The sequence below is a fragment of the Cibotium barometz genome, chromosome 31 (assembly GCF_041138505.1).
Source record: "Cibotium barometz isolate CiBa-2024 chromosome 31, ASM4113850v1, whole genome shotgun sequence".
NCBI lineage: Eukaryota > Viridiplantae > Streptophyta > Polypodiopsida > Cyatheales > Cibotiaceae > Cibotium > Cibotium barometz.
Window position 1 is genome coordinate 33105263 of NC_141076.1, and position 25026 is coordinate 33130288.

At 41.9% G+C, this 25026-nt stretch overlaps 1 protein-coding gene across 1 annotated transcript; it reads right to left on the reverse strand.

The window, feature by feature from the left end:
• Positions 1-1500: 1500 nt before the first annotated feature.
• Positions 1501-21343, reverse strand: LOC147620759 (uncharacterized). The gene is made up of 4 exons (XM_086825350.1): positions 21234-21343; positions 20543-21143; positions 2585-2728; positions 1501-1646 (listed from the first exon to the last, which is right to left on the reverse strand). The coding sequence occupies exons 2-4, from the start codon at positions 20973-20975 to the stop codon at positions 1501-1503; spliced, it is 723 nt and encodes a 240-aa protein (XP_086681476.1). The 5' UTR covers positions 20976-21143; positions 21234-21343.
• Positions 21344-25026: the final 3683 nt, after the last annotated feature.

A 25026-nucleotide genomic window follows, 5' to 3' on the forward strand; every position in this document is an offset into this window, starting at 1 on the left:
TTAGAGAATGGTGCAAGAGATTTTCTATGATTACTTGAAAAACTTCATGTAAGCATTTGTAGATGACTTTAATGTGTTTGGTGAAAAGGCAAAGCACATCTATCATCTGAGGCTATGTCTGCAAAGATGCAAAGATACAAGGCTTAAGCTAAATCCAGCCAAGTGTGCATTTGTAGTAAGATCAGGAACACTGTTAGGACACATAGTGTCAGCCCAAGGATTGGCCATAGATCCTACTAAAGCATAAGACATATCCAAAATGTCTGGTCCGGAGAACATCAAGCAACTAGAGAGGTTCCTTGGTAAGGTTAAGTGGCATGCTATATTTTTGAAATATCTAGCACAAGTGGCTAACCCATTGTATGCACTTACCAAGAAAGATGCAAAGTATGAATGGGATCCAAAGTGTCAAAAAGCATTCCAATGGCTAAAGAGAATGGTGTCAACTGCACAAGTGGGGTAACCACCCCAGACTGGAATGAAATATTCCATGTTTATGTGGTAGTGGGTAGTGCACTGATGCAGGAGAAGCAAGAGGGGTATATTCAACCCATTCATTATACTACAAAAGCCCTCACAAAGCCAGAAAGGAACTACAAGTTCCGACACTACCTCTTGGGAAACAAATTTATTTTCCACGTGGACCATCAAGCCCTCATTTATCTGGTGAACAAAGCCTTTCTGGTGGGGAAAATGGCAAGGTGAATGCTTCTACTCCAAGATTTTGAGTTCACCATCCAACACACGCCAGGAAAAGAGAATGCGATGATGGACTTTCTATCCAGACTAGATATCGGAGAACCTGCTCTATATGGAGTGGATGGCCAACTCCCGGATACCAACCTATTCACAGTAGCATCTGCAAAAGCAGGTGAGAATTGGTATTATGATATGATGCAGTTTCTAGAGGATGGAACATTCCTGAAAGGTTACATTGCTGACAGAAAGAAAAGGATTGCCTTAAGGAGAAGAAACTTCCAAATGATTGTCGACGAGCAGCTCTACAAAAGAGGCATAGACCAGATCTTATGAAGGTGTGTCCCGGACCATAAGTAGCAAGCGGTATTAAGGGAAGCACATTGTGGCATTACCGGAAGACACATAGGCGGATAAATCACAGCCTAAAAATTTTTGCAAGGAGGCCTATGGTGGCCAACGATCATGAGAGGGATGCCAACAGCGAAGCAAAGCAATGTGAAACGGATGGATCAACCTGGTGATTCTAATAGATTTCCCATCTCGCCCACACTTTTGCTGTTTCCATTCATGAAGTGGGGATTGGATTTTGTTGGACCAGTCAAGCCACCCACGAAAGGCAACATGTGTGAATACATCATTGTGGGACTGATTATTTCACCAAATTGCCGGAAGCTAAAGCTGTGAAGAGAAATTCCGTAGAAGAGGTGGTGAAGTTCCTCTTCAAGGATATTTTTCCATCAGGGAAGATTTTTACAACTGAGCAAGTGGCAACAAGGCATGTGTGACCACTTTAACATAGGGCTAAACACAAACAACATTTCTCCCAACATGTCTACATGCCCTTTCCAAATCTTCTGCTCCAGTAAACAAGTCTAGGATAACATCCCATGGTTTTGTTATAGAATCCAATATATGTTCGCATGTCTGTCGAGCACATTGCAAGCTTCCTACACATACAAACAACAAAAAATATGCCTCAAATATCTATACGTTGGCACTTATGAATGGGGTCCATTTTAGAAATTTCTCTTACCTCTCCATGGCTTCCCATTTTTGTCTCATGACCATTTACATTCTGTGTAGTCATTAAAAAAACTTGTGGAGCATCATAGTGCAGTGCAGCGCCTTCTCTCATGAAAGCCATCATCACAAGTATCCATGTTTGTAATAATAAGCAATCTCAAAACAAATGAAAATCACTACACATACCAACCATACATTGCATGTATTCTTAGATGTTGTCAACCATAATGAAAATTAAACTTGCATGTATTCTTAGATGTTGTCAACCATAATGACAATTAAACTTGCATGTGCGCTACATATCGTTCCAGCCTCGGTCCTGCACATCTCTCTCACATTTTTGTGCTAATCTATCTTCAATTTTTTGCACTGAGCTATCTGAGCTTTTGTGTTTGCATAGATTGCTCTACTATATCAGTATTCTTCTCTTAGTGTCTTCACCATCTGTGAGTTAGAAGATAACCCATATCACTTAATGCAATTGTATTCAAGCAAGACCACTTCTCTCTCTATCATGTATGTTTTTGACAAGGAGTTATGGAATAGATATCTAGTGATTATATCAAGTGAGGGTGAGCAGTCTGCTCCAAACATCAAAAACAATTTCGTGGATCTCATGGAAGATGCTCCATCAGGGTCTGTAGTGGTGGTGGATCTCATGACCGCGTCGAAGAACCTTCATGACCCTCATTGTGGTGGTGCACCAAGCTTTTATGGAATGCACAAGTGGACAGGTCGGTAGTGTATATAGTTCATGTGGTTCTATAATACAAGCATGGAGCACACATGGTCCATATGCTTAACAATCACAAATGCACCTATGTGGCCTCCAAATGTTTGGCCAATTTAGAAGGACACAAACCTTCCAAGCAGTGAGATGCAAGCTCTAGAAGGAGCTGGATTTGTTCTACAGAAGAGAACACAACCAGAAGCACAACCCTGAGGTACAGGACAATCGTGTTACAAATAGCAACCAAGAGGATAGAACACAACCAGACGCACAACCCTGAGGTACAGGACAATAGTGTTACAAATAGCAACCAAGAAGATAGAAAATGCTCTCACTTTGTCAGCTTCAATCATTGTAGAAAGGCTCGTGAAGAAAATGGAACATGAGGTGTTTGTAGTAGAGATTGATTCTTCAAGGATGCAAGGTGAAAGGTATGATGTCACAATTGCAAAGCTACCATGCTATACACATCTAGATTTTCAGATGATAGCAGGTGGCGGACATGCGTTTGTTGCATGTAAGCACATGTATTTTGTCTATTTGTGTGTACTTGGGCTCGATGCAAATAATAATATATTTATACACCAGCAAATCTCAAAAAGAAAGATCTGGCTAGGATTTTGAGTGCCCGAAGGTCAATGCCAATGTAAGCATGGTGTGCCTAGGAAAGTGTTGTGTCTATCTCTTTTTGATAATGTCATAGAGTGGCATGATGGGAGGATCTACAGTGTCATGATCAAAATGGTTTTGTTATATTTCTATTTATGTCAAGTTTTTTAAAAGGTTTTGGATTTCTTAACCTGCGTGTCTTTGCACATTGTCTAGAACTTATGAAGTGTTCTCTGATTTTTTTTAAAACAAGTTTTGAAAGATTTTACATTGAACCTAACAATTGGGGAATGAGTGTCTTTCAAACGACCTTTTAAACAATGTACTGATAATCAAATTTCATTAAAGTAACCATAAAATTAGTATTCACCTTACCTTTATCAAATATTGAGTGTTTAGGTCGTAAATAGGTTGGGATCATGCATACTCTCTCTGTCCCATACTCTCTCCTAGTTTGAAAGCACCAAAAAAAGGAGAGGTGTTCCTTTAATCACTCTTTTTTTGCAATGCACCAAAAAAATGAGAGGTGTTCCTTTAATCACTACTTTTTGCATGCAACAAAAAAGGAGGGATCCCTATTGAAAGTGACATGCGAAGGCTATAATTAGACATACTTAAAACTATATAAACGGATGGCTTGGAGATCATTAGATCTACCATAACCCCTTAACAAACTGCTCCTCTCTATCTCTCTCTCTCTCTCTCTCTCTCTCTCTCTCTCATCAACCCCAAACCCTCTCTCCTCTCTCTCTCTCACTCATCCTTCCAACATGTCTAGCTCGATCAGCACTATGCCAAACATGAAAGAAGCCATCTCCATAGTCTTGTCTAAGAAAAGGGTGCATATGAAAGACAAGATCTAGAATGGACATGAAGTGTTAGATCGCATGTAGCAAATTCTAGAAGCACAAAGCTATGGAGCAACTCAATGAAGATGGTCCATTTGAAGATGGAGACGTATATCAATGGAATATGAAATTGAGTGTTGCAATAGGGAGTTAGCATGCATGTGGCTGCATAAGCAATAACAAAGAGTCCGTTCTTTGAGAGGAGCTTGGGAAGAGAGTGCAAGAAAAAAACACCTAGTTTAGAAGTGGTAATAGACCATATAGTGTTGCCATGAATTGAATAAAAGAGAATAATCATGGTAACTAGAAGATGTAAATGTGTGGACTTGCTTGTTTTGGTTAGAGATCTCTCATTTGTATTGCTCGTTTTGGTTAGAGATCTCTCATTTGTATTGCTCATTTTGGTTAGAGATCTCTCATTTGTATGGACTTTTTTGTACCTAATAAATGTATGTTTTTTTGTAAACTTAGAGTGTTGTCCCTAGAAGGTTAACGCTTACCCCTACACATGCAGATGTTTGATTTAGCTCTTGAAACTAGCCTTAGACAACCATTGAGACCTATGCCACCCATTCAGACCTCACAATCCTTAGGGACTTTGTACCTGCATGAGACTAACACTATACACGAGTGCTTCACTGGGTTTCACCAATCCTATAATGACCCTAATGCCACCAATCTCAAATCTCTTGTATAACATTAATTTCAACCCAATCACTTCTTAAATCCCTTTATCCTTTAGTAAACAAACTCTTCCAATGCTGAATAGTTTAGGAAGGGGGGTTGCTCAGTTAAAAGATGTCCTAGGCCAAGAAGGAACAACACATAGCTCAAGGGATGCCCTTCAACAATTTAGGAAGGGGGGTCGGTCATGGGTTGAAAGATGTCCTAGGGCTGAGAAGGGGTCGCACATAGCTCAAGGGATACCGTTAAACATATTGCCTTAGAAATATTCAAATATATGAATAAATTTGATGGTACCACGGACCTATATGAGTTCATGCAAGTGTTTGAACAATGTTGTGACACATTTGGAGCTATTAATAGCCTGTCTAAGGCTCAAGCTTTTACATTATGCTTAACGAGAAAAGCCTGACTTGATGGTTTACCACACTCTGACCCGAGGTCAAGTCAATTTCAAAACTTTGAAGGTAGCTTTCATCTATGGGTTCTCGAGGCAATGCCACTGGTGGTGTGTATCACGTGAACTTTACTCAATTGAGCAAAAAACTGATGAAACCTTACGAGATTTTATCCTCTAGATAAAAATTTAGGATTCACAATGTGAACCATGGGAAAATTGAATGACGCTCAATTGAAACGATGTTTTATGATGGGGCTAAAGAAAAATGGCTTACACAATTTAACCCTTGTATTAAATCTTGAGACCTTTGACCAATGTTTCAAAGAGGCTATCTGATTAGTTAACAATAAGCTAGATGAGGACCTAGCTATGGAAAGGGTTGTAAATAAATTGATTTCGAAGATCACCACTCAATAACTTTACATTGCTTTGATGGGAAGAGAAATCAAGGATGAAAAAGGAGCTACACATGAACAAAATCTAAAACCTTTTCCACCTGGGGGCATAAAAGCTAACGCTTTTATATTACAAACACGGTCATGAACGCTTTCATATTACAAACGCGGCCATGAAACTGCACTTTGTCCTAAGGTTTGCGCAACCGCCGCTGAACCAAATCACAAACATAAGTTGTACAACAACCTTGGTGGAACAGTGCTACATATTTAACTTAGTGAAATTTGACATAAATGAATCAATGTGAGACACAAAATCCTCAAACCCTGTAAATCCAAGAACTCACATTAGAAAGTCTGGTGATCCTGGGCCTAGAATGAGACCAAACAAGGGGTAGAAATTGTTAAGGATGTGATAAGACCATCACTCGAGTGCTTTTATTGTCATGGACCACACAAGATAATAGACCTCATCTCCAGTTGTGTCAACACTTTGAAACCCCTATGTGAGCAATGTGCATTATACCACTTGTTTACCAAAACTAAACATAGTAAAACCAAGCATAATAGAAGCTACACCACTCAATATTATTAGTGTGCATAATGGGCCGTTAACCACCGTACCATTGAATGTGTCAACAAGGCTAAAAGCTAAGGTGAGAAAATGATGTAACACATTAGACCAGCAAGGATCCAAAGCTGAAAGATAAATTCAAAAAAGTGAAACAAAAACTAAATAAAGATAAACAAGCCTCAAACCAACCGAAATCTCAACTGAAGAAAAGAGATCTGGAACCTCAAAAACCAAAAACCAAGGACAAGCAAAAGGTAGAGGTTGAAACAAGCTCAAATGAGGATAGGAAAATCAAAACAATCTCACTAAAGGGACTTAATTCAACTTAGAATGTAAGAACATCCCGCTGCACAAGAAACATCAAAACTTGCTTGTGAAACTATGGACATTGATAGTAAAAAATAAGTTCCTTTTTTGCTAGCCAGACAAAGAGAGTGGGCTGCAAGTGCTTCATGGTGGGACACAAACAAAAACCCGAAACAAAACTTTGTCATGTGTCACCACATGGGAAAACAAGGGGGTAGAAGCATAGGCATGCTTCCAACTAAATGAAGAAAGATTGAGTCCAACTATCTCTTTTTTTCTTTCCAAAATGAAGCACAGGCATGTTCCAACTAAATGAAGAAATATTGAGTCCAACTATCTCTATTTTTCTTTCCAAAATTGGCTGGTTTCTAGCCATAAGTCTGGTTATGGCATTGACAGGAAGAATTATTGAGTTTTCTTTTGACTTGTCACTTACACCAATCATATTGAGATCTGATGGTTGTTGGACCACTCTATCGATTAGTTGCCCAGGTTTCATGGGGAAATCCTTGATCATATGATCTATGCTGCAAATGACTATAAATGGCAGGTGGTGGTGTAGAAGATGCACCTTGAGTGGTTTATGGCTCTTGATGCTTAAAGATTCTGTGCGGTCTCCTTGGCAGTGATAACATTGAAAAGGCATTCTTCTAGCAGCGGCATTAATATCATGACCTCTTCTTGTAGCAAGTTGGTTCACAGGTTTGACTCCCCCTTGGGCATCAACTATATAGTACTTTAGGAGAGAGTTATGTGGAGTCTTCTACAAAATGTGAAGTAGCATCTAATTCCACCTCATACCTTGGGTAGTCCATAGGTTCCTCCAAACCTATTTGATTAAGTGGTGTGATCTTGGGATGGGGTGATTGGGGTGTTGGTAGAGGTACATTTGCAGCCTTATAAATGCCCTTTGAGATTGGTTGCTATGTCGGGTGGTCGACAGTGTGTTGAGCTATTGTGGCTAGCATGATAGCTTGTTGTTGTGGTGGCACTGGTAAAGCTAGATGTGCTCTGGGAGCATTAGCAATGGCTTGCAAGTGCATTCGACACTGTGAGACATCATGACCTTAGCGATTGTAGAAAGTATAGTTTCCTTGGTATCATACTCTCAAGATTGGACACTCACTTGTTGTATGAGCTTATCGGCATATAGAACACTAATGCAACTCTGTCATTGGGTCCATATGTGCATTCTCAAGAGCTTTATTGGCCCTCATCTCTTCTTGTAGTGCTTTCATCATGAAGACCGTGAGATTCATGTATGCCATAGTGTTACCTTTAGCCAAGGGTTTAGCCATTCACTAACTGAAGCAACCGATCTTGCATCCGATGCTCTGGCTCCCTTAATCATTAGATTATCCTCTAGCTTGATGGCATTAGCTGTGACTTCATTCCATGTGGTCATATCTCTAATGACTAAGCCATTATAGATCTCTTGTGTTGAAGCCTATGGATTAAGAGATAAGTATCTCCAAAAATAGAAATTCGAATTTAGGTGATAGGAGGTCGTATTTAGAGTACTTTTACACTATCAAGTAGTTGGTTATTTTGGTAAAACGTTTATGCAAAGCACAATGAGAGTTCAAATTCTTGAGTCAGCTCATGAACTCCCTAACTGACTCTCCCTCTTTTCTCTCTACCTTATGCAATTGTGAGGCTACACTCCACAGTGCTCCCTCATGCACAAATTGCTTTGAGAACAATCTCCTAAGAGCTTCAAAGTTTAAGTGTTCCTCAACCCTGAGAGTTCTAAACCAGTCCCCTGCTGCCTTCCCCCATCTAGGGTTAGGCTAAAAGCATTGGTTATATCAATCTCGTTGTGCTCCCCAAGGGCCTTGCAAACTTGATCAAACACTTCTAGGTGTCACCTAGGATCTCCTTCTCTTTTAAACTTGTCAGTTAGCTTTGCTATCTGGGAAGCCTTACTTGAATTACTTTGACAACTATCTCTAACAAAACTGGTGTGATACTCTCAGATACCACTCTTCCTAAGGCTTGAGCAAAGGCAACTAGGTCTATTGGTAGAGCTGGTGCTGGTGTTGGTGCTGGAATTATTGGTGTTAGACCTGTTGTTTTGCTAGTGCAACAACAGGGCCGGGTACAACATGTGGTATGTAAGGTGTTACATGTGGATGAAACGCTCTAAATCCTAGGGGGACTAGGACTAGAGCATGCGGTGCATATCCGGATGGTGTCGTTGGTAGAGTTGTCAGCCTCATAACATGTGTTGGAGTAATGGGTCCAATAGCTTGTGGTGGTATCCCCCTCGCTCTCGGCATTAGATAAGGAAAATGTGCACTAGAGTGAGATGTGACAAAAGGAGGGGGATGTGAAGAGGATGTTCCTCCCGTAGCACCCATAGTTGGAACAATTGTGCCAACTATGCCTAAAGCAAGAGAGGTATGTGTAGTGGTAGTAGGAGTGGGGTGTGGCACCAGGTGAGCCATAGTTGTTACCGCCATAGTGACTATGGGCATATAGCTTTGTGGCAATGGTGTGTTGTCGGTCAAAGGTGTTGTGGTGGTTGCCATAATACTAATTATTGGAGCAAGGAATGTGCCAGCTGGGTCTCGGGCATTGACAGCTCTTGGAGCAAGGAATGCAAAGCTTGTGCTAGTCGGGTATATCCTTATTTGACTGTTTTTTCATTTCAAAAATGTAAAATGCAGAAAATAAAAAATTGCAGAAAAACCAGAAGTTGTAGAAACACCAAAAATTACAAAAATATGAGAAATTATAGAAACAGCAGAAATTGTAGAGAAACACAAATTAAACATAAATTTGTGATGGAGAAACACAACAAATCAGAAAAATAAACACATTTCTCAAATTTTCTTTCTTTCATTTTTGCCATTCTTGAAAAAAAAAAGAAAACAAAAACATAACAGAAATTAACCATACACACACACATTCAAAATGCACAATGGCTATGCGATGGGGCTATTTCCCAGCAGTGGCACCACTTATGGAGGGCTCTTACACCATGATAAAGGCACATGAATGACCAAATGTCATGGGGCTTCACTTAATTGCACTTAGGAGCATAAATAGCTCAATCGAGAAGCCAATTTACCATGGCTTAATGCACAAAATGTAAACGGAGGTGTGTCACTCACCTCATTGAATGCTTCTTGTTGGGATTCTTATGGCTACCTATTCCCTACAAGAACACCCAAGAGCTCCACTACACCGCTGTCACATTCTAATGGAAGCTTGACCCTCCTCTCACTCAATCTCTCTTTCACACATACACTCATTCATACACATTTAGCATATAATAGCTCTAATTGGATTAGGTAAGAGCTTAGGCAAGAAGCAAGAGAATGGATAAGAAGAGCACTCTATTAGCTGCACAAGAGAATGAATAGTGAGAATTATAAATTGACCCTTATCTTGGCCCCAAGCATTCACACCTTAGCTAGACATACTTAAAATATAGGTCACTGGCTCTCCAAGGCCACCTAGGCTTGTCAACAAACACTTAATCTAGGCATGCAATCTCAATAATTAATCTTGTGGCATGCCTTGCATAGATAAGCGACGATCGTACATGTAAAATATACAATATTAGCACACGAACCATCTCTATAGCATTATCTAGGCAAGCCAAGCTTACAGGCTCATGAATGGATTTCATGGACTAGCACTCAAGGCATGCCATGTCTGGGATAATCACAAAAGCAATTGGATCCACAATTCGATTTTATAAAATCCATGACATAGACTCAACATTGGTAACCCCTCCTTTATTGAAGATCCTAGCCTTATCATTAATGTTGAGATATCGAGCTCTAGTGAGGCGGTGGCCACTGATGACCCGCCTGGGGGATAGGCCCCGCACTTACACCACTGGCATGGTTGGTGAGATCTTGGGTGATATGCGGCCAGTGGGATGACAGGCTGTGTGACAGCCACTCTAGAGACTGGCATAGTTATAGCGCCAGCTCATTTAGTCGGGTTCACACTATAGAGAACCCGTGTATGTATTTGGTTGAGTACCTTTCATATTGTGTGTACTCTTATTCTTGTATATGGTGTGTTGAGTGTTGAGTAGAGAAGAAGAAGATTTTCAGCCTCTCACCTTGTGTGTTCTCTATTAGGGTTTTGTGAGTGTGTGTGTGTGCTTGCAAGAGCTCAAGCTCTCTTCCCCCCTGCATCTTTTCATGGTATCAGAGCCTGGTTCGTGCTAAGGGCTGAGCTGCAAGCAAGAGAACCACAGGAAGCGGTACAAGGGTAAGAGCTTCAACTACTCTTCCCTATTGTGTTGGTGACTACACCCTTGTCGGGAGCTCTACGGGAGGCACCGGCAAACGATCTCCGATTGAGGAGCTTTCTTCGCGGGAGTGAAGCTACAGGGCAACTATACAGTCCTTTGGATCCTTTGGACTGAAATTTCGGGCCGAAAACGCGTTTCGAGCGCGTCTGGACCTCCGTTTTTCAGAAAGCAGGCGATTTCGAGCACTGCGGGTAAGTCATCGATTCTCTGCAGAACTCTGTTTTACGAACTGCAGGAAGACAGATTGACTGTGCAGACACTGTGGGTGCTGCAAAGAGGTCTACAGTTGCCATTGGGTGTATGTATGCACATTGAAGTCACTGTTGGTGACATTTGAGAGTACTACAGTACCGCTGTGCAGAAAATACAGCTGTTGTGCAGAAAAACTAGAGTGCAGTTTCTGGTAAAATTGTGTGTTTGGCAAGATGTCTAATGATGGCATAACACAGATTGTGGCTGAGAAGCTGGACAAGAATAACTTCCATGCTTGGAGGTTCAGGTTGACGAATTTCCTGATGGGAAAAGGTTATTGGGACTACATAGAAGGTGAGCATGAAGAGGCACCGGAGATACCGGATATAAATCCGACTGCTGCAGATGTGAAAGAGTTTAAAGACTGGAACCAAGGAGCCAGGAAGGTTATGTATTGGCTTTCCATTAGTATACAGGACACCATGATTGGGCACATTCAGGATGCCAAGTCCCCCAAGGAGGCGTGGGACACCTTGGTAAAGCTTTATGAAACCAACACCAAGGCACGTAAGATACAGTTGAAGAATGAACTTCATACTGTGGAGAAAAAGAGCATGTCTGTGAATGACTATGCGTTGAAGATAAAGGGCATTGTCGAATCCCTTGCATCTATTGGTGTGTCAGTAGATGATGATGACAAGGTGGAAGTCTGTCTACGTGGTCTCGGGCCACAATACAAGGCGTTTAAGACGTCTATTCAGACTCGGGAAAACATTCCCAACTTTACAGATTTGGTGTCTATGCTGATTATCGAAGAAAAGAACTTGGGTGAAGACCAACAGTCTTCACAAAGCAAAAACAGTTCAGAGCAACAGGCCTTCTACACGAGTTCAGGAAGAGGTAGAGGAGGCCGTGGACGCGATCAAGGAGGTGGCCGAACAGGTAATCAGAATTATGGCCAGCAGCAGCAGCAGCAACAACAGTCCCAGAATCAACAACAACAACAACAACACGCAGGTGGAAGAGGCAGATTCAGAGGCAGGGGGAGTCAAAGAGGCCGTGGAAATTGGCAAAGGCAATACAATGATGCACGTGAATGCTATTATTGTGGTAAGACTGGACATGTGCAGTCAGAATGTTATAAGAAGCAGGCTGACATACAAAATGGGAAAGTGCAGCAAAACAACTATGCATCCTCAAGCAGAAATAATGAGGATAATGAAAGGTTGTTTGTTATGCAGCATGTCGTGAATGCCATGTCTGAAAATGTTGATGCAGCACAAAAGGATAATGTATGGTATGTGGATTCAGGCACTTCGAACCACATGACGAGTCATGGGGAGTGGTTCAAGGAGATGAAAAACCCGGAAAGACCAGGTTTTGTGGAAACAGGGGATGACACTGCTCATCCAATTGCCCACGTTGGAGATGTGCCATTGTCTATGCAGGATGGCAAAGTGAAGTACCTTGCAGATGTACTTCATGTACCGAACATAACAAAGAATCTGGTTTCAGTTGGCCAGATGATTGAGCAGGGTTTGCAGGTTCGGTTTAACCCTGATGGGTGTTATGTTGAAGATTTCAAAGACAAGTGCAGGTTGGTTGCAAAAGGCAACAGAGTGGGCAGAATGTTTACGTTGGATGTAGACATGCCTGAAATGAGTGCTGCGATGTTTGCAAATGGTTCAGGAGTTGTTGCAGACACAGACATATGGCATAAAAGAATTGGACATGTAAATGTGCAGAGATTGAAGTCTATGCAGACAAAAGGAATTGTGACAGGGCTGCCAAAATTTAAAGTGGAAGGTATGCAGAAAATATGTGAAGCATGCCAATTTGGGAAGCAAACAAAGCATGTGTTTCCACGTAACAGATATGTGAGCAGAAATGCACTAGATGTTGTGCATTCAGATGTATGGGGTCCTACGAAGACTGTGTCTATGGGAGGCTGCAGGTACTATGTCACTTTCATTGATGACCACACAAGAAAAGTGTGGGTATATTTCATGAAGGAGAAGAGTGAGGTGTTCACTCACTTTCAGAATTTCAGACTTTTGGTTGAAAAGCAAACAGGGAAATATGTAAAGTGCCTAAGGTCAGATGGAGGGGGAGAGTACTTCTCCAATGAGTTCTCTGAATTCTTGAAGAAGAATGGTATTCGGAGACAGTTCACATGCAGATATACTCCGCAGCAAAATGGAGTTGCTGAGCGGAAAAACAGGCACATTGCTGAGATTGCGCGAGCATTAATGGAAGAGAAGAATATGCCGCATTGCTATTGGGCTGAGGCTGTTTCTACAGCAGTATACATCATGAACAGGACTCCAACTGCAGCCATACATGATGTAACTCCAGAGGAGAGGTTTACTGGCAGAAAACCAGATTTGTCTCATCTGAAAGTCTTTGGATGCATTGCATATGTGCATGTGCCAGATGAGCTGAGAACTAAGCTGGACCCAAAAGCTGAAAAATGTGTGTTTATTGGATATTCCCTTGAGCAAAAGGGATACAGGTGTTATAACCCTACTACACGTGAGTTGAGGATAAGCAGGGATGTTGTCTTTGATGAGATGAGCAGCTGGTATGCTGCTGAAAAAGAAGCTGTTGGGGCTGATGTGAGTGGAAGTGTGGTTGCACAGAATGCAGGTCAGAATGCATGTCAGTAATCACAGTCTTTGAGTGGACCAGGAGAGTCCTCATCTAGTGGGTCTGTTGATAGACCATGGAGTGGCAGGCTGCGTCATAATACCAGCCCTGCAAATGTGATTAGTACATCACGTAAAGGAAAAGAGAAAGTGGTTGAGTCCCTTGGTATGCCTGACATTTCTGCAGGGCATTCTCATGTTGATGGAGAGTCTAGTGGCTCAGATATGAGCCTTGATGAGGAGCTTGGGATCCCAGCTATGAGAACACCTGGTGTAAAGAAGGCTATGGAAGCCATGAATGAAAAGCTGCGAAGATCAGGGAGAGTGAAGAACCCTGTGCAGAGATTTACATATGATGGTTATGTGGCACATCACTATGCATATATGGCAAAGGTTGTGCAGGTTGTAGAGCCCACATGCATTGATGAGGCTGTTGGAAATGTGTGTTGGGAGAAAGCCATGGATGAGGAGATGGATGCACTATATGGAAATGAAACTTGGGACTTAGTGCAATTGCCTGAAGGCAAGAAAGCCATTGGATGCAAGTGGGTGTACAAAGTTAAACATAACAGTGATGGAAGCATAAACAGGTACAAGGCTAGATTGGTAGCCAAAGGATATGCGCAGACATATGGGATTGATTATGAGGAAACTTTCAGCCCAGTTGCCAAGATGGCAACGGTGAGAGTTGTGATAGCAGTGGCTGCGTCAAAGCAATGGTCTTTACATCAGATGGATGTAAAGAATGCATTCTTGCATGGGGATTTGCAAGAAGAGGTGTATATGTTGCAGCCACCTGGTTATGAGGATGTGGGTCACCCCGAGCATGTTTGCAGGTTGAAGAAAGCCTTGTATGGCTTAAAGCAAGCACCAAGAGCATGGTCTGATAAGATTTCTGAATATCTTGTCACCATTGGCTTTCATGTAGCCAATGCAAATTTCTCATTATATGTGAGACATGGTGATAGAGGAGTTGTGCTTGTTGTCATCTATGTAGATGACTTGATCATTACGGGGGACCATGATGCAGAAATCTTTGATGTAAAGATCTTGCTTAGACAGAAGTTCGAGATGAAGGATCTGGGGGAGCTCAGATATTTCTTGGGCATTGAGGTGATTAGGTCACCACATGGTATTGGATTACTGCAGAGACAGTATGGCTTGGACATGTTGTCCAAGTATGGTATGACAGGCTGTAAGCCTATTTCTGTGCCATTGGATCAGAATGGCAAGTTGAGTGCAGATTCAGGAGAGATCTTGGAGGATCCTACTATGTACAGACGCATAATAGGAAGTTTGATCTACATGACGATCACCAGACCAGATTTGAGCTATGCTGTTGGGTTGGTGAGTCAGTTTATGCAGGTTCCACGGAAACCGCATTTGGATGCTGTGAGACGCATACTGAGGTATGTGAAGTCTACTTTGCATTGTGGACTATTCTATGAGACTGGGATAGAGATATGTGTACATGGGTACACAGATGCTGATTGGGCTGGTAGTATCTCAGATAGAAGATCTACCAGTGGATTCATGTTTTCTTTGGGGAGTGCTGCTGTGACTTGGAGCAGCAAGAAGCAGCCTACGGTTGCTCTATCGAGTACAGAGGCCGAGTACAGAGGAGCTGCTATGGCAGCATGTGAGGTAGCTTGGTTGAGAAAGCTACTTGGAGATTTGGGTCTATCAGTGGATAGACAAGTTGTCATTTTCTGTGACAACATTAGCAGTATACAGTTGGCCAGGAACCCAGTCTTTCATGCTCGTACGAAGCACATAGAGGTCCACTACCACTTCGTCAGAGAGAAGGTCTTGGCAGGAGACCTTGACCTTGTTTATGTCAGCACAGAGGATCAGGTAGCTGACATCTTCACCAAAGCATTGGGTACAGAGAAGCTCCGCAGATTCAGGGCTTCGCTTGGTGTACATGAGATGGAGTTGAGCTCGAGGGGGAGTGTTGAGATATCGAGCTCTAGTGAGGCGGTGGCCACTGATGACCCGCCTGGGGGATAGGCCCCGCACTTACACCACTGGCATGGTTGGTGAGATCTTGGGTGATATGCGGCCAGTGGGATGACAGGCTGTGTGACAGCCACTCTAGAGACTGGCATAGTTATAGCGCCAGCTCATTTAGTCGGGTTCACACTATAGAGAACCCGTGTATGTATTTGGTTGAGTACCTTTCATATTGTGTGTACTCTTATTCTTGTATATGGTGTGTTGAGTGTTGAGGAGAGAAGAAGAAGATTTTCAGCCTCTCACCTTGTGTGTTCTCTATTAGGGTTTTGTGAGTGTGTGTGTGTGCTTGCAAGAGCTCAAGCTCTCTTCCCCCCTGCATCTTTTCAATTAATGCTTCCACAACCCAACACTAAAGCCTCACCAACTCATATCAAAACAAGTACAAATGATTTTATTCTAGCAAGAAAATCTTGTTCTCTACCACCAAAAAGACCATCAAGGTATTTCCAAAGCATCAAAATGTGGGTGGAAAAGTGGCTACTTCAAGCACAAGGATTCTATAAAAGTAGCAATCTTGTTTGGCTACCTAGTCAAACTAAGCTGCATTCACATAGAGAAATGAAGTTAATAACATAGCCTCAACCTTTACCCAAATTGGGATCCCAAAAAGGCAAACCATGCTCCCAAAAAAAGAGGTATGCACTAGAAAGAAGTCTGTATCAAAATAGAGACCACATCAACCAAGGTACCATGCATATGCCCAAGAATCCACCAAAGATGGGTACCTACAAACCTACTTTAGGCTCACAGATACTATAAGGGAAATACCATCATATGCGTGCCTAAAGATATCAAGATTAATCAAGTTTCGTCATTAGCTTCATTTACACAAGGTACTCAAAAAATACTATGGTGTGGAGACCCAAGCAAACACAGCCTAACCACATGGAAAACACTACTTTCCCATACTAGGAAGAATTTCCCATCACTTCCCCCACCAGTGAAGGGATGCAATCAGAGATGTCCCCATGCATCATCTACATGAACCCACTCTTTGGACTAATAGTTGCTACTACAGTTTACAAAAGCTTGTTGGAATTAGGGTTGCAGGAATGCACACACAACTTCAAGAAGATGAGGAAGCTTGAGCACAACACAGTAGTGTATTATGAGTGCCAAAAATGAAAGATAACAAGCCCTAGAAGATAATGGGCGTATATACAATGCACGGGGGAAAAAACCTCCTAGTGAGGGAAAAAGTGCCCCGGCGGTCCTAAGTGTGTTCACACACATCACTACTATAATATGGTAACAAATCCCCCCTGGAGTGATGCGGTGAACAAGAGCTAGCACTCATGTATAGGGAAGTGTCTAGCTATGTGGACGAATCCACAAAAGGGAGTAAGCCCAAAGCTTTGCGAAAAGCTTCGAACTTCTCACGAGGCAGAGCCTTTGTGAAAAGGTCTGCAAGGTTATCCTGTGTTGGCACATAAGCCAAACTGATCTCTCCTGCAGAGAGTCTCTCCCTGACATAATGGTAGTGCACCTCAATGTGCTTCGTACGAGCATGGAACACTGGGTTCCGCACAACTGCCAATGCGCTCTGACTGTCAGTGAAGATGGTGGTGGCAGATGGCTGCCCAACACCCAAATCAGCCATAAGGCGTCTGAGCCACACACACTCAACCGTAGCTGTGAAAGCTGCCCTGTACTCAGCTTCACAACTAGAAGTGGCCACAGTAGGCTGCTTCTTGCTCAACCATGATATGCATGAGCTTCCAAGCATGAAGCAAAAACCACTCGTGGACACGCGTGTGTCATAACAACCAGCCCAGTCAGAATCTGAAAAAACATGTAAATCTGGCGGCAATGATCCCCCCTTGGGATAAAACAACCCAAGATGCCGAGTACCACTCAAATAGCGAAAGATACGCTTCACTGCCTGCCAATGCTTAATGCCTGGGCTATGCATAAATCTGCTCACCTGTGAGACTGCAAACTGAATGTCTGGCCTCGTAATGCATACATAAATGAGGCAACCAACAGCTGTCTGATAGAGTGTGACATCAAAGTGATCTCCAGCATCATGAAGACTCAACTTCAAACCTGTCTCCATTGGAGTAGCAATAGGCTTGCAGTCTTCAAGGCCAAATCTCCGCAACAATGTTTCAATATACTTTGTCTGACACAAAGCAATACCTCCATCACACTGCTTAAATTGTATCCCCAAATAATGATGCAAATGCCCCAAATCTGACATCTCAAAAGAGGCATTCAAATCAGCCTTAAAATCAGCAATATGACTCTCATTTGGTCCTGTGAGCAGCATGTCATCGACATAGAGAGCAATGATTAGATGTACACCATCCACACGTTTAACATACAAAGTGCTTTCTGTTGGACTATTCTGAAACCCATGTGCAGTCAAATATGCATGTATTTTTTCATACCAAGCTCGTGGAGCTTGCTTTAAACCATATAAAGCCTTTTTTAACCTGCACACTTTGTTTTCCTGCCCTCTTTGAACAAAACCACGAGGCTGCGATACATACACCTCCTCATGCAAATCTCCATTTAAGAACGCAGTCTTTATGTCCAGCTGATGTACATTCCAACCATTATGAGCTGCTAATGCACAGATGCTACGAACAGTGGTCATACGACATGTGGGAGCAAAAGTCTCATCAAAATCAATGCCCTTCTCTTGAGCATAACCTTTTGCAACAAGCCTAGCCTTATGGCGATCCACTGTGCCATCAGGCTTACGCTTCAATTTGTATACCCACTTAGTGCCAATGGCCTTCTTGCCAGGGGGCAAGTCACATAAAGACCATGTACCATTCTTCATAATAGCATCGTATTCTGCTTGCATAGCAGCCATCCAATTTTCTGAACTTTGTGCCTCATCAAATGAAACAGGCTCACTTTCATCGCACATACTAGAAACAGCCAATGCATAACAATCTGACGCATAAGAGGCACCATGAGAGCCAGAACGAGTGCGACTAGACAAAGGGGCATCCAACTTGCTGTCACGCAAAGTCTGCACCAGCCATCTAGGCATATTCCTAGAGCCCTCAATCTCTTGTCTCTCATCCTCAAGTGCATCATGCACATCTGCATCAGATATAGGCTGATCTGTGCCATCATTTAAAACCTGCATAGGCTGAAAAACTGCCTCATGAGGTATTGCACTTGACTGTGCACCACTGAAAAGAGGCAACAATGTATCATAGACATCACGTGAGCTGATATCTGTCTCCTTAGTACATGAAACCAAGGGCTGAACTGCATCTTCCACAAACACAACATCACGGCTAACCAAAATGCGCTTTGTCTGTGGATGATACAAACGATAGCCTTTGCTCTCAGCACTATATCCAACAAAAATACATTTGACAGCTTTGTCATCCAATTTTCTGCGATGTTGCACAGGCACTAATGCATATGCCAGGCAACCAAAAACACGTAAATGGCCAACAGATGGCTTGCGGCTATGCCAAGCCTCATATGGAGTGACAACCTGTAATGCTTTGGTGGGACACCTGTTTAGTACATAAGTGGCACACATGACAGCCTCAAGCCAAAAACCATGTGGTAGACTTTGACTCTTAACCATACATCTTGCCATTTCCATGAGAGACCTGTTTTTTCTCTCAGCCACACCATTTTGCTGTGGTGTATACGGCACTGTACATTGGTGTTTTATCCCACGCTCAGCCAGAAATGCATTAAATTCTGAAGACATATACTCCCCCCCTCGATCTGAACGGAGGGTGCCCATCTTACTTTCTGACACATTTTCAGCCATAACCAAAAACTGTTTGAAGCACAAAAACACTTCCGACTTTGCCTTCAAAGGATATACCCATGCATGCCTGGTAAAATCATCAATGAAAGTCACGAAGTAAAGGTAGTTTCCAAATGATGGAGTTTGCATGGGACCACAAACATCACTGTGAACAAGCTGCAATCTGCGTTCAGCTCTCACTGATCCATCTTTGGAAAAGGAAGCACGCTGCATTTTACCCAATATGCAGCCCTCACAAACATGCTTGACAGGTGCCTCAAGCTTAGGCAAAGAAGACACCATTTCAAATTTCTGCAGGCGCAGCAAACTTGCAAAATTCAGATGACCAAAACGTGCATGCCACAGTTTTGCATTTGAAATAGCCTGCGTATCCATAATAGCACATGCTGAATCCTCTACACATTTGCCATCCATATTGAGCTTATACAGCCCTCGACATAGTGAACCAGATGCTACAATGATGTCACCACAAGAGAGATCATGAACAGTACATCTGTCATCCACAAATTTTACAACCAAACCTGTTTTGGCAAATGCGGAGACTGACAGCAGATTCTTTTTGATCCCTGGCACATACAATGCATCAAAAAGTGTAAAGGTGTTGCCATTTGCAACATTCAGCACAATCTGTCCAACTCCTTCAACGGGATAAGAGGAGTTATTGGCACAAGTGACAGTATTCCCTGTGGGAGCAGACTCAAGGAAAGTGAATAAACTGCGCTGCGAGGTGATATGCTTAGTGGCACCACTGTCAAAGTACCATACATCTGAATCTACTGCAGACATACATGTGTCATGCAAAGATGGGTCATAACTGCACTGCGCATTGAATGCCCATTCTGTATCTAGCACAACATTAGCAGATTCATTGTTAGAAGGAGAGGCATCTGCAACAGCCATACCAGCCTCTTTCTTCTTAGCCTCTTTCGCAGCCAGCTTAGGACACGCTTTGATGACATGATCATTTCCCTTACAGTACTTGCAAAATGTCTTCTGTTTGTCACCCTTCTTCTCATCTTTGTCTTCCTTCTTTGGTTGCGCAGCATTTGCAGATTTCTGCTTACTAGAAGAAAAGCCAGCTTTACCTTTCCCGCTTCTCTGACTAGCAACGAAAGCTTGATCTGCGACACGCATAATATTCCTGTTTTGCCTTGACTGGTCTTCTTGCAGCAAAACAGAAACTAACTCCTCAAATGATAAGGCATTGGGATTGCCTTTCATCATCAAGCGAAGAGTGGAAGCAAAACCCTGATAAGAATCTGGTAGACCATTCAAAACAGTCTGCACAAGTGAACTGTCTGACAGGATTTCATCTGCAGAAATGAGCTGCTCTTTGAAATCCTTGATCTTTGTCAAAAAGCTATCCATAGAATCACCTTCGTTCATATGCTCACTCTCCAACTGTTTTCGGAGGTAAGCAACACGAGCCTCATTTCTTGCCTGATACAAAGTGGCAAGTACATCCCAAGCATCCTTAGAAGTCCTGCAGGAGCGAATATGTGGGATAATGGTACGTTTGACAGACAGCGCAATCAAGGCATGAGCCTGCGCATCTCTACCATCCCAACGAATCTGCTCTGCTGAAAGTGGTGGTTCTCGAACAGCTGCTACAGCACTTGTGCCTGCACCATCATCAACAGTACCTGTTTCTGATGTGTTTGCAGCATTCCCAGCCACAATAGGACGTGCATCAATACCCTGCACAATGTTCCATAACCCCTTTGCTACCAATACATGTCGCATCATATATGCCCACAATGGATAGTTGGTGCCATCCAACTTATCCTCAGCAGCCAACATGCGGAATACATCATTGTTGTCAGCCATGGCCAATGACTGTACTACTAGATGTAAATGCTGTCTGTAAGAGGTAAACCTGTATAAAATCGACCTGTGCTATGTAGCACAGCCCAAAACAGACGAATGGGCACCTGTCCTGCAGATTTTAAACTTGACAGAAAATCTGCACAGTAGGACGATTTTGCCTGCGCAGTACTTGGAATGCAAAAACGGAGGGCGAAATGACTTCAGATCAAAATTCTGAAACAAACGAGCCCTACGGGCTCGCCCACGGCATACACTAACCTGCAGACGCTCGTGAAACCTCGTTGCAATCGGAGGAGATGAAGCGGCAGGTGCCGGTGATGCTGCCCGGGAGGAGGAAGCCTGCTCTGATACCAATTGTTGGAATTAGGGTTGCAGGAATGCACACACAACTTCAAGAAGATGAGGAAGCTTGAGCACAACACAGTAGTGTATTATGAGTGCCAAAAATGAAAGATAACAAGCCCTAGAAGATAATGGGCGTATATACAATGCACGGGGGAAAAAACCTCCTAGTGAGGGAAAAAGTGCCCCGGCGGTCCTAAGTGTGTTCACACACATCACTACTATAATATGGTAACAAAGCTTAGTGGGAAGACACAAGAACATACTCTCCTCACAAAAATGGGAGTAGCCACAAGAACTTGTTGCTCACATGGCAGAGAAAAAAAAACTAGGGAGCCACAAGAACCACTACAGGCCATAGAATGCCACAAGAACCACCCACAAACACAATCTGGCAAATCATCATCGAAAGGAGTGCAAAGGTTAAAAACTTCATCAATAGCTAATGGATGTTGCAAGGAAAAAAGATTAACATAAAAGGTCAAATTGGACTCATGGGTGTCCAACTCCTAGCAGTGCAATACTTTAAGGGGGTCAAATGCCACCAAAGGACTGACAAGGATTCAAAGAGTTTTCTCCACATCATGGATGTGATTTCTAACACCTATAAAATCATGAAGGCTAAAACTCACACAAATGTGCAGCCACATGGTCACAAGGTTTTCTCATCATATTTCCAATCCAAGAAACCATTATTTTGTAATTTCATACCATTTCACCATCGTGATTCTCAAAATCATGCCCGTGGTTCATGTCTAAAGAATCCTTGTCTACTATAATCAAAGGAAGCAGTTGCTCGTGAGAATACACTTTTCCTCACCCACTAGTGGAAACCTCGTCATCGTAGACACCTTCTAGGTACATCTTTGGATGGGGGGGACGATGGTGGGTGTATGCCTGACCCATGGTATGACCCATTGCTTGTTGGAATTCCTTAAAGTTTAGTCTCACCAACAATATCCAATGAGCTCATCCAAATAGCATGTAACCCTTTACAACAAATAGCTCCATAACCTCGCAAGAGTTGACTAAATTCTTTCAAATCCTCTCCAAATCTTTCGACAAAATAGCTCCAGCTAAAGTTTTAAGAGTCAACTTTTTTGTACTATATCAGCTTGACCAATAGTCAAAGAGAACCTAATTGTTCTTAATGGATAAAAAGAACATGGGAAGTTAAGCAGGTCAAGTCAACATAAAATCTTCTCCCAACCTCCAAGGGACATGTTAACCAACAAGATGTGCGCATAAGGCTTGCTTGTTAATTCTCCTCCAGACCTCTGCCTCTCTTCTTCTATTGATAATAGAGCCATAGAATCATTGCTAACCTTAATAAACATTGTAACCTTGCATGTGATTGCAAAAAAGAGAGGAAAAAAAGACATAAATAAGAGAGAGAAATCACATGCAATGGCCCCCAACCCAATTAGGATCCCATTAATTATTAACTTATTCCTTTACTAACTAGCTTCTTCATCCCTCTTAAGAGAGATAAATCACATGCAATGGTCCCAAACCCAATTAGGCCCCATCTATTATTAACTTATTCCTTTACTAACTAGCTTCTTCATCCCTCTGGACAATCAAAGACATGCAACATCTACTTATATCAGCACCAAGCATACATCTACTTCTTGACAAAGTCTTCAATCCAATCAACAAGGATGCGATCGACATCAAGAAGGGGGGATGTTAACCCCATTTTAAGGTTAACAAGGTTTGCCACACCTAGTTATATGCCAAAGCATGAGTAATCTACATCAAATGTCAAGGAAGGACATGCCAAACTCATGCACAAATAAGCCACAAAGCAATGGGGTTCAAATCTCAAACTTGGATGAGAGCTTATCTCATAAAGGTCCCAAGATGGATAATTAATGATTTTTCCTGCTCCAAGAGCATAGTTAGCTAGGTTGTGCTTTCTAGTGTTGTAATTTAGTAATGTATTATGAGATTAAGCAATAGGCTAAATAGAAGCTTTGGGCACTTGCTTGGCCCCAATCTAAGTGTGTGTGAACACTTATGGCCATGCAATTTCTCTCATAATGAAATAACACTCTCCCATTGTGTGATTGAGATTTCCCTCTTGCTAAACCTCTCTCTAATCTTCTCTCTAATGCATGCTAGTGAGTGTGTATGGAATATTTGAGGTGAGAGTCACAAGAGAAGATAAATGGTAAGCTACCCATGGTGGTGTTGAGCTTGGAGACCTCAAGGGTTAGAAGCTCGACCATTGGAAAGATCTCCACAACACATTGAGAGGTAAGTGGTTCCCTGTTTGCTATCTCTTAGCCTTAATAAGTACTTTACTCTTCAAGTCCAAATTCACTCGAACATTTTCACCTATTTAATCTTTAGTAGATATTCTCTAATCCATGTAATGATCTTAATCTTTGTTATTTTAGGCATGATTATCTCAAGTCAGTCACATGTGACTAACTTTGATTTTTTCTCATGTAAAATATTTATAGATATAGAGATAAGAGTCATAGAATAAGATTTTCTAACTTTATTAAGGCAATCCCTATTATCACAACGTGATTTTAGGGATTTTTTCATGATGTGATTATCTCAACTAGCATAAAAAACCAATGTTTTATGCTTGATTTTATTTTGGGGTGCCAAATCTTGGTTTTTCCAACTTAATGGTACAGTTTCATCCTTCTGGGTTTAAGTAATTCTTACTCATCAATGGTGCAGTTTGATCCTTGTCAACTAGGTTTAAGCAATGGTAATCATAACAAGATTCAGGCAACAATTATGATTTTTAGGGTTTTAATTGGAAAAAAACTAGCAGCACCATGGATTTTCATGTGGAAACACAACGGTGCTAAAATCCACAAAATTGAAAGAAAAATGATTGGTTTGCTTTTCTCCAAGTTACCCAAGTACAAATTAATCTCTTAATTAAAAACAACACATTTATCACCACCCTCTTTTCTTCTCACAATAGAAAATTTATCCACTCTTTTCTTCTCATAATAGAAACTTTATTCACTCTTTTCTTCTCACAAACTTCACCAAAAACATTAAACAACGAATGTAAACATGCAAGGAAGGAGCTGAGTGCTCAAAGAGAAGAGGGAAGAAGAAAGATTATTTCCTTGTCAAACTGGCACTAAAAAATGTTATGGCTCATTTTCCCCCCTAAAGAACTCTTAACTATTCACTTAAGGGAATTAAATAAGCAACACCCATCGTGCAGATACTTGCCTTGCTTCCAAGCTCGAGATCTCCATAACCTCAAAGCCTCCAAGCTCCAGTAGTGGTTGCTAACTCCACTCTCCCAAGCCTCACATTTGGCTCTGGTCACAAGAAGTTGCTACACAACCTTGCAAGGATGCACCTCTTTTACTCTCTCACTCTCTCTCATAAATCTTAGGGAGGAGGCACATATACTAATAACTATAAGCTAATCCTCTCAACTCTATCTCTCTCTCTCTCAAAAACACAAGAGAAACAACAAAAGAGCACACAAGATCTTAATTAACCAAAAAAAAAGATTTATGTCTTTGCATTATGAGAAAACCACTTATATACAACTGGCCCTTTTTCACATTTGGGTATACCCAAACTATGAATAGCTGATTAGATAGCATAGATGTATCCATCTTTTTCTCATAAATATTATAATGTTTATAGTACCTTTTCACAACATTTTCATCACATTTAACTCTCTGAGTGGTGGGAGAGTGTTTAGTTAACCCCAAAA

Bases quoted from the DNA above. Each gene is read 5' to 3' on its own strand.
- LOC147620759 (XM_086825350.1), bottom strand. From the start codon at position 20,975: ATGGCTGACAACAATGATGTATTCCGCATGTTGGCTGCTGAGGATAAG. The intron at 2,729-20,542 runs GTGAGCATATGA...CCTGTACCTCAG, and splicing joins CCTCCGAAAACAGTTGGAGA to GGTTGTGCGTCTGGTTGTGT. The intron at 1,647-2,584 runs GTTTGTGTCCTT...TTGTATGTGTAG, and splicing joins TGCATCTCACTGCTTGGAAG to GAAGCTTGCAATGTGCTCGA.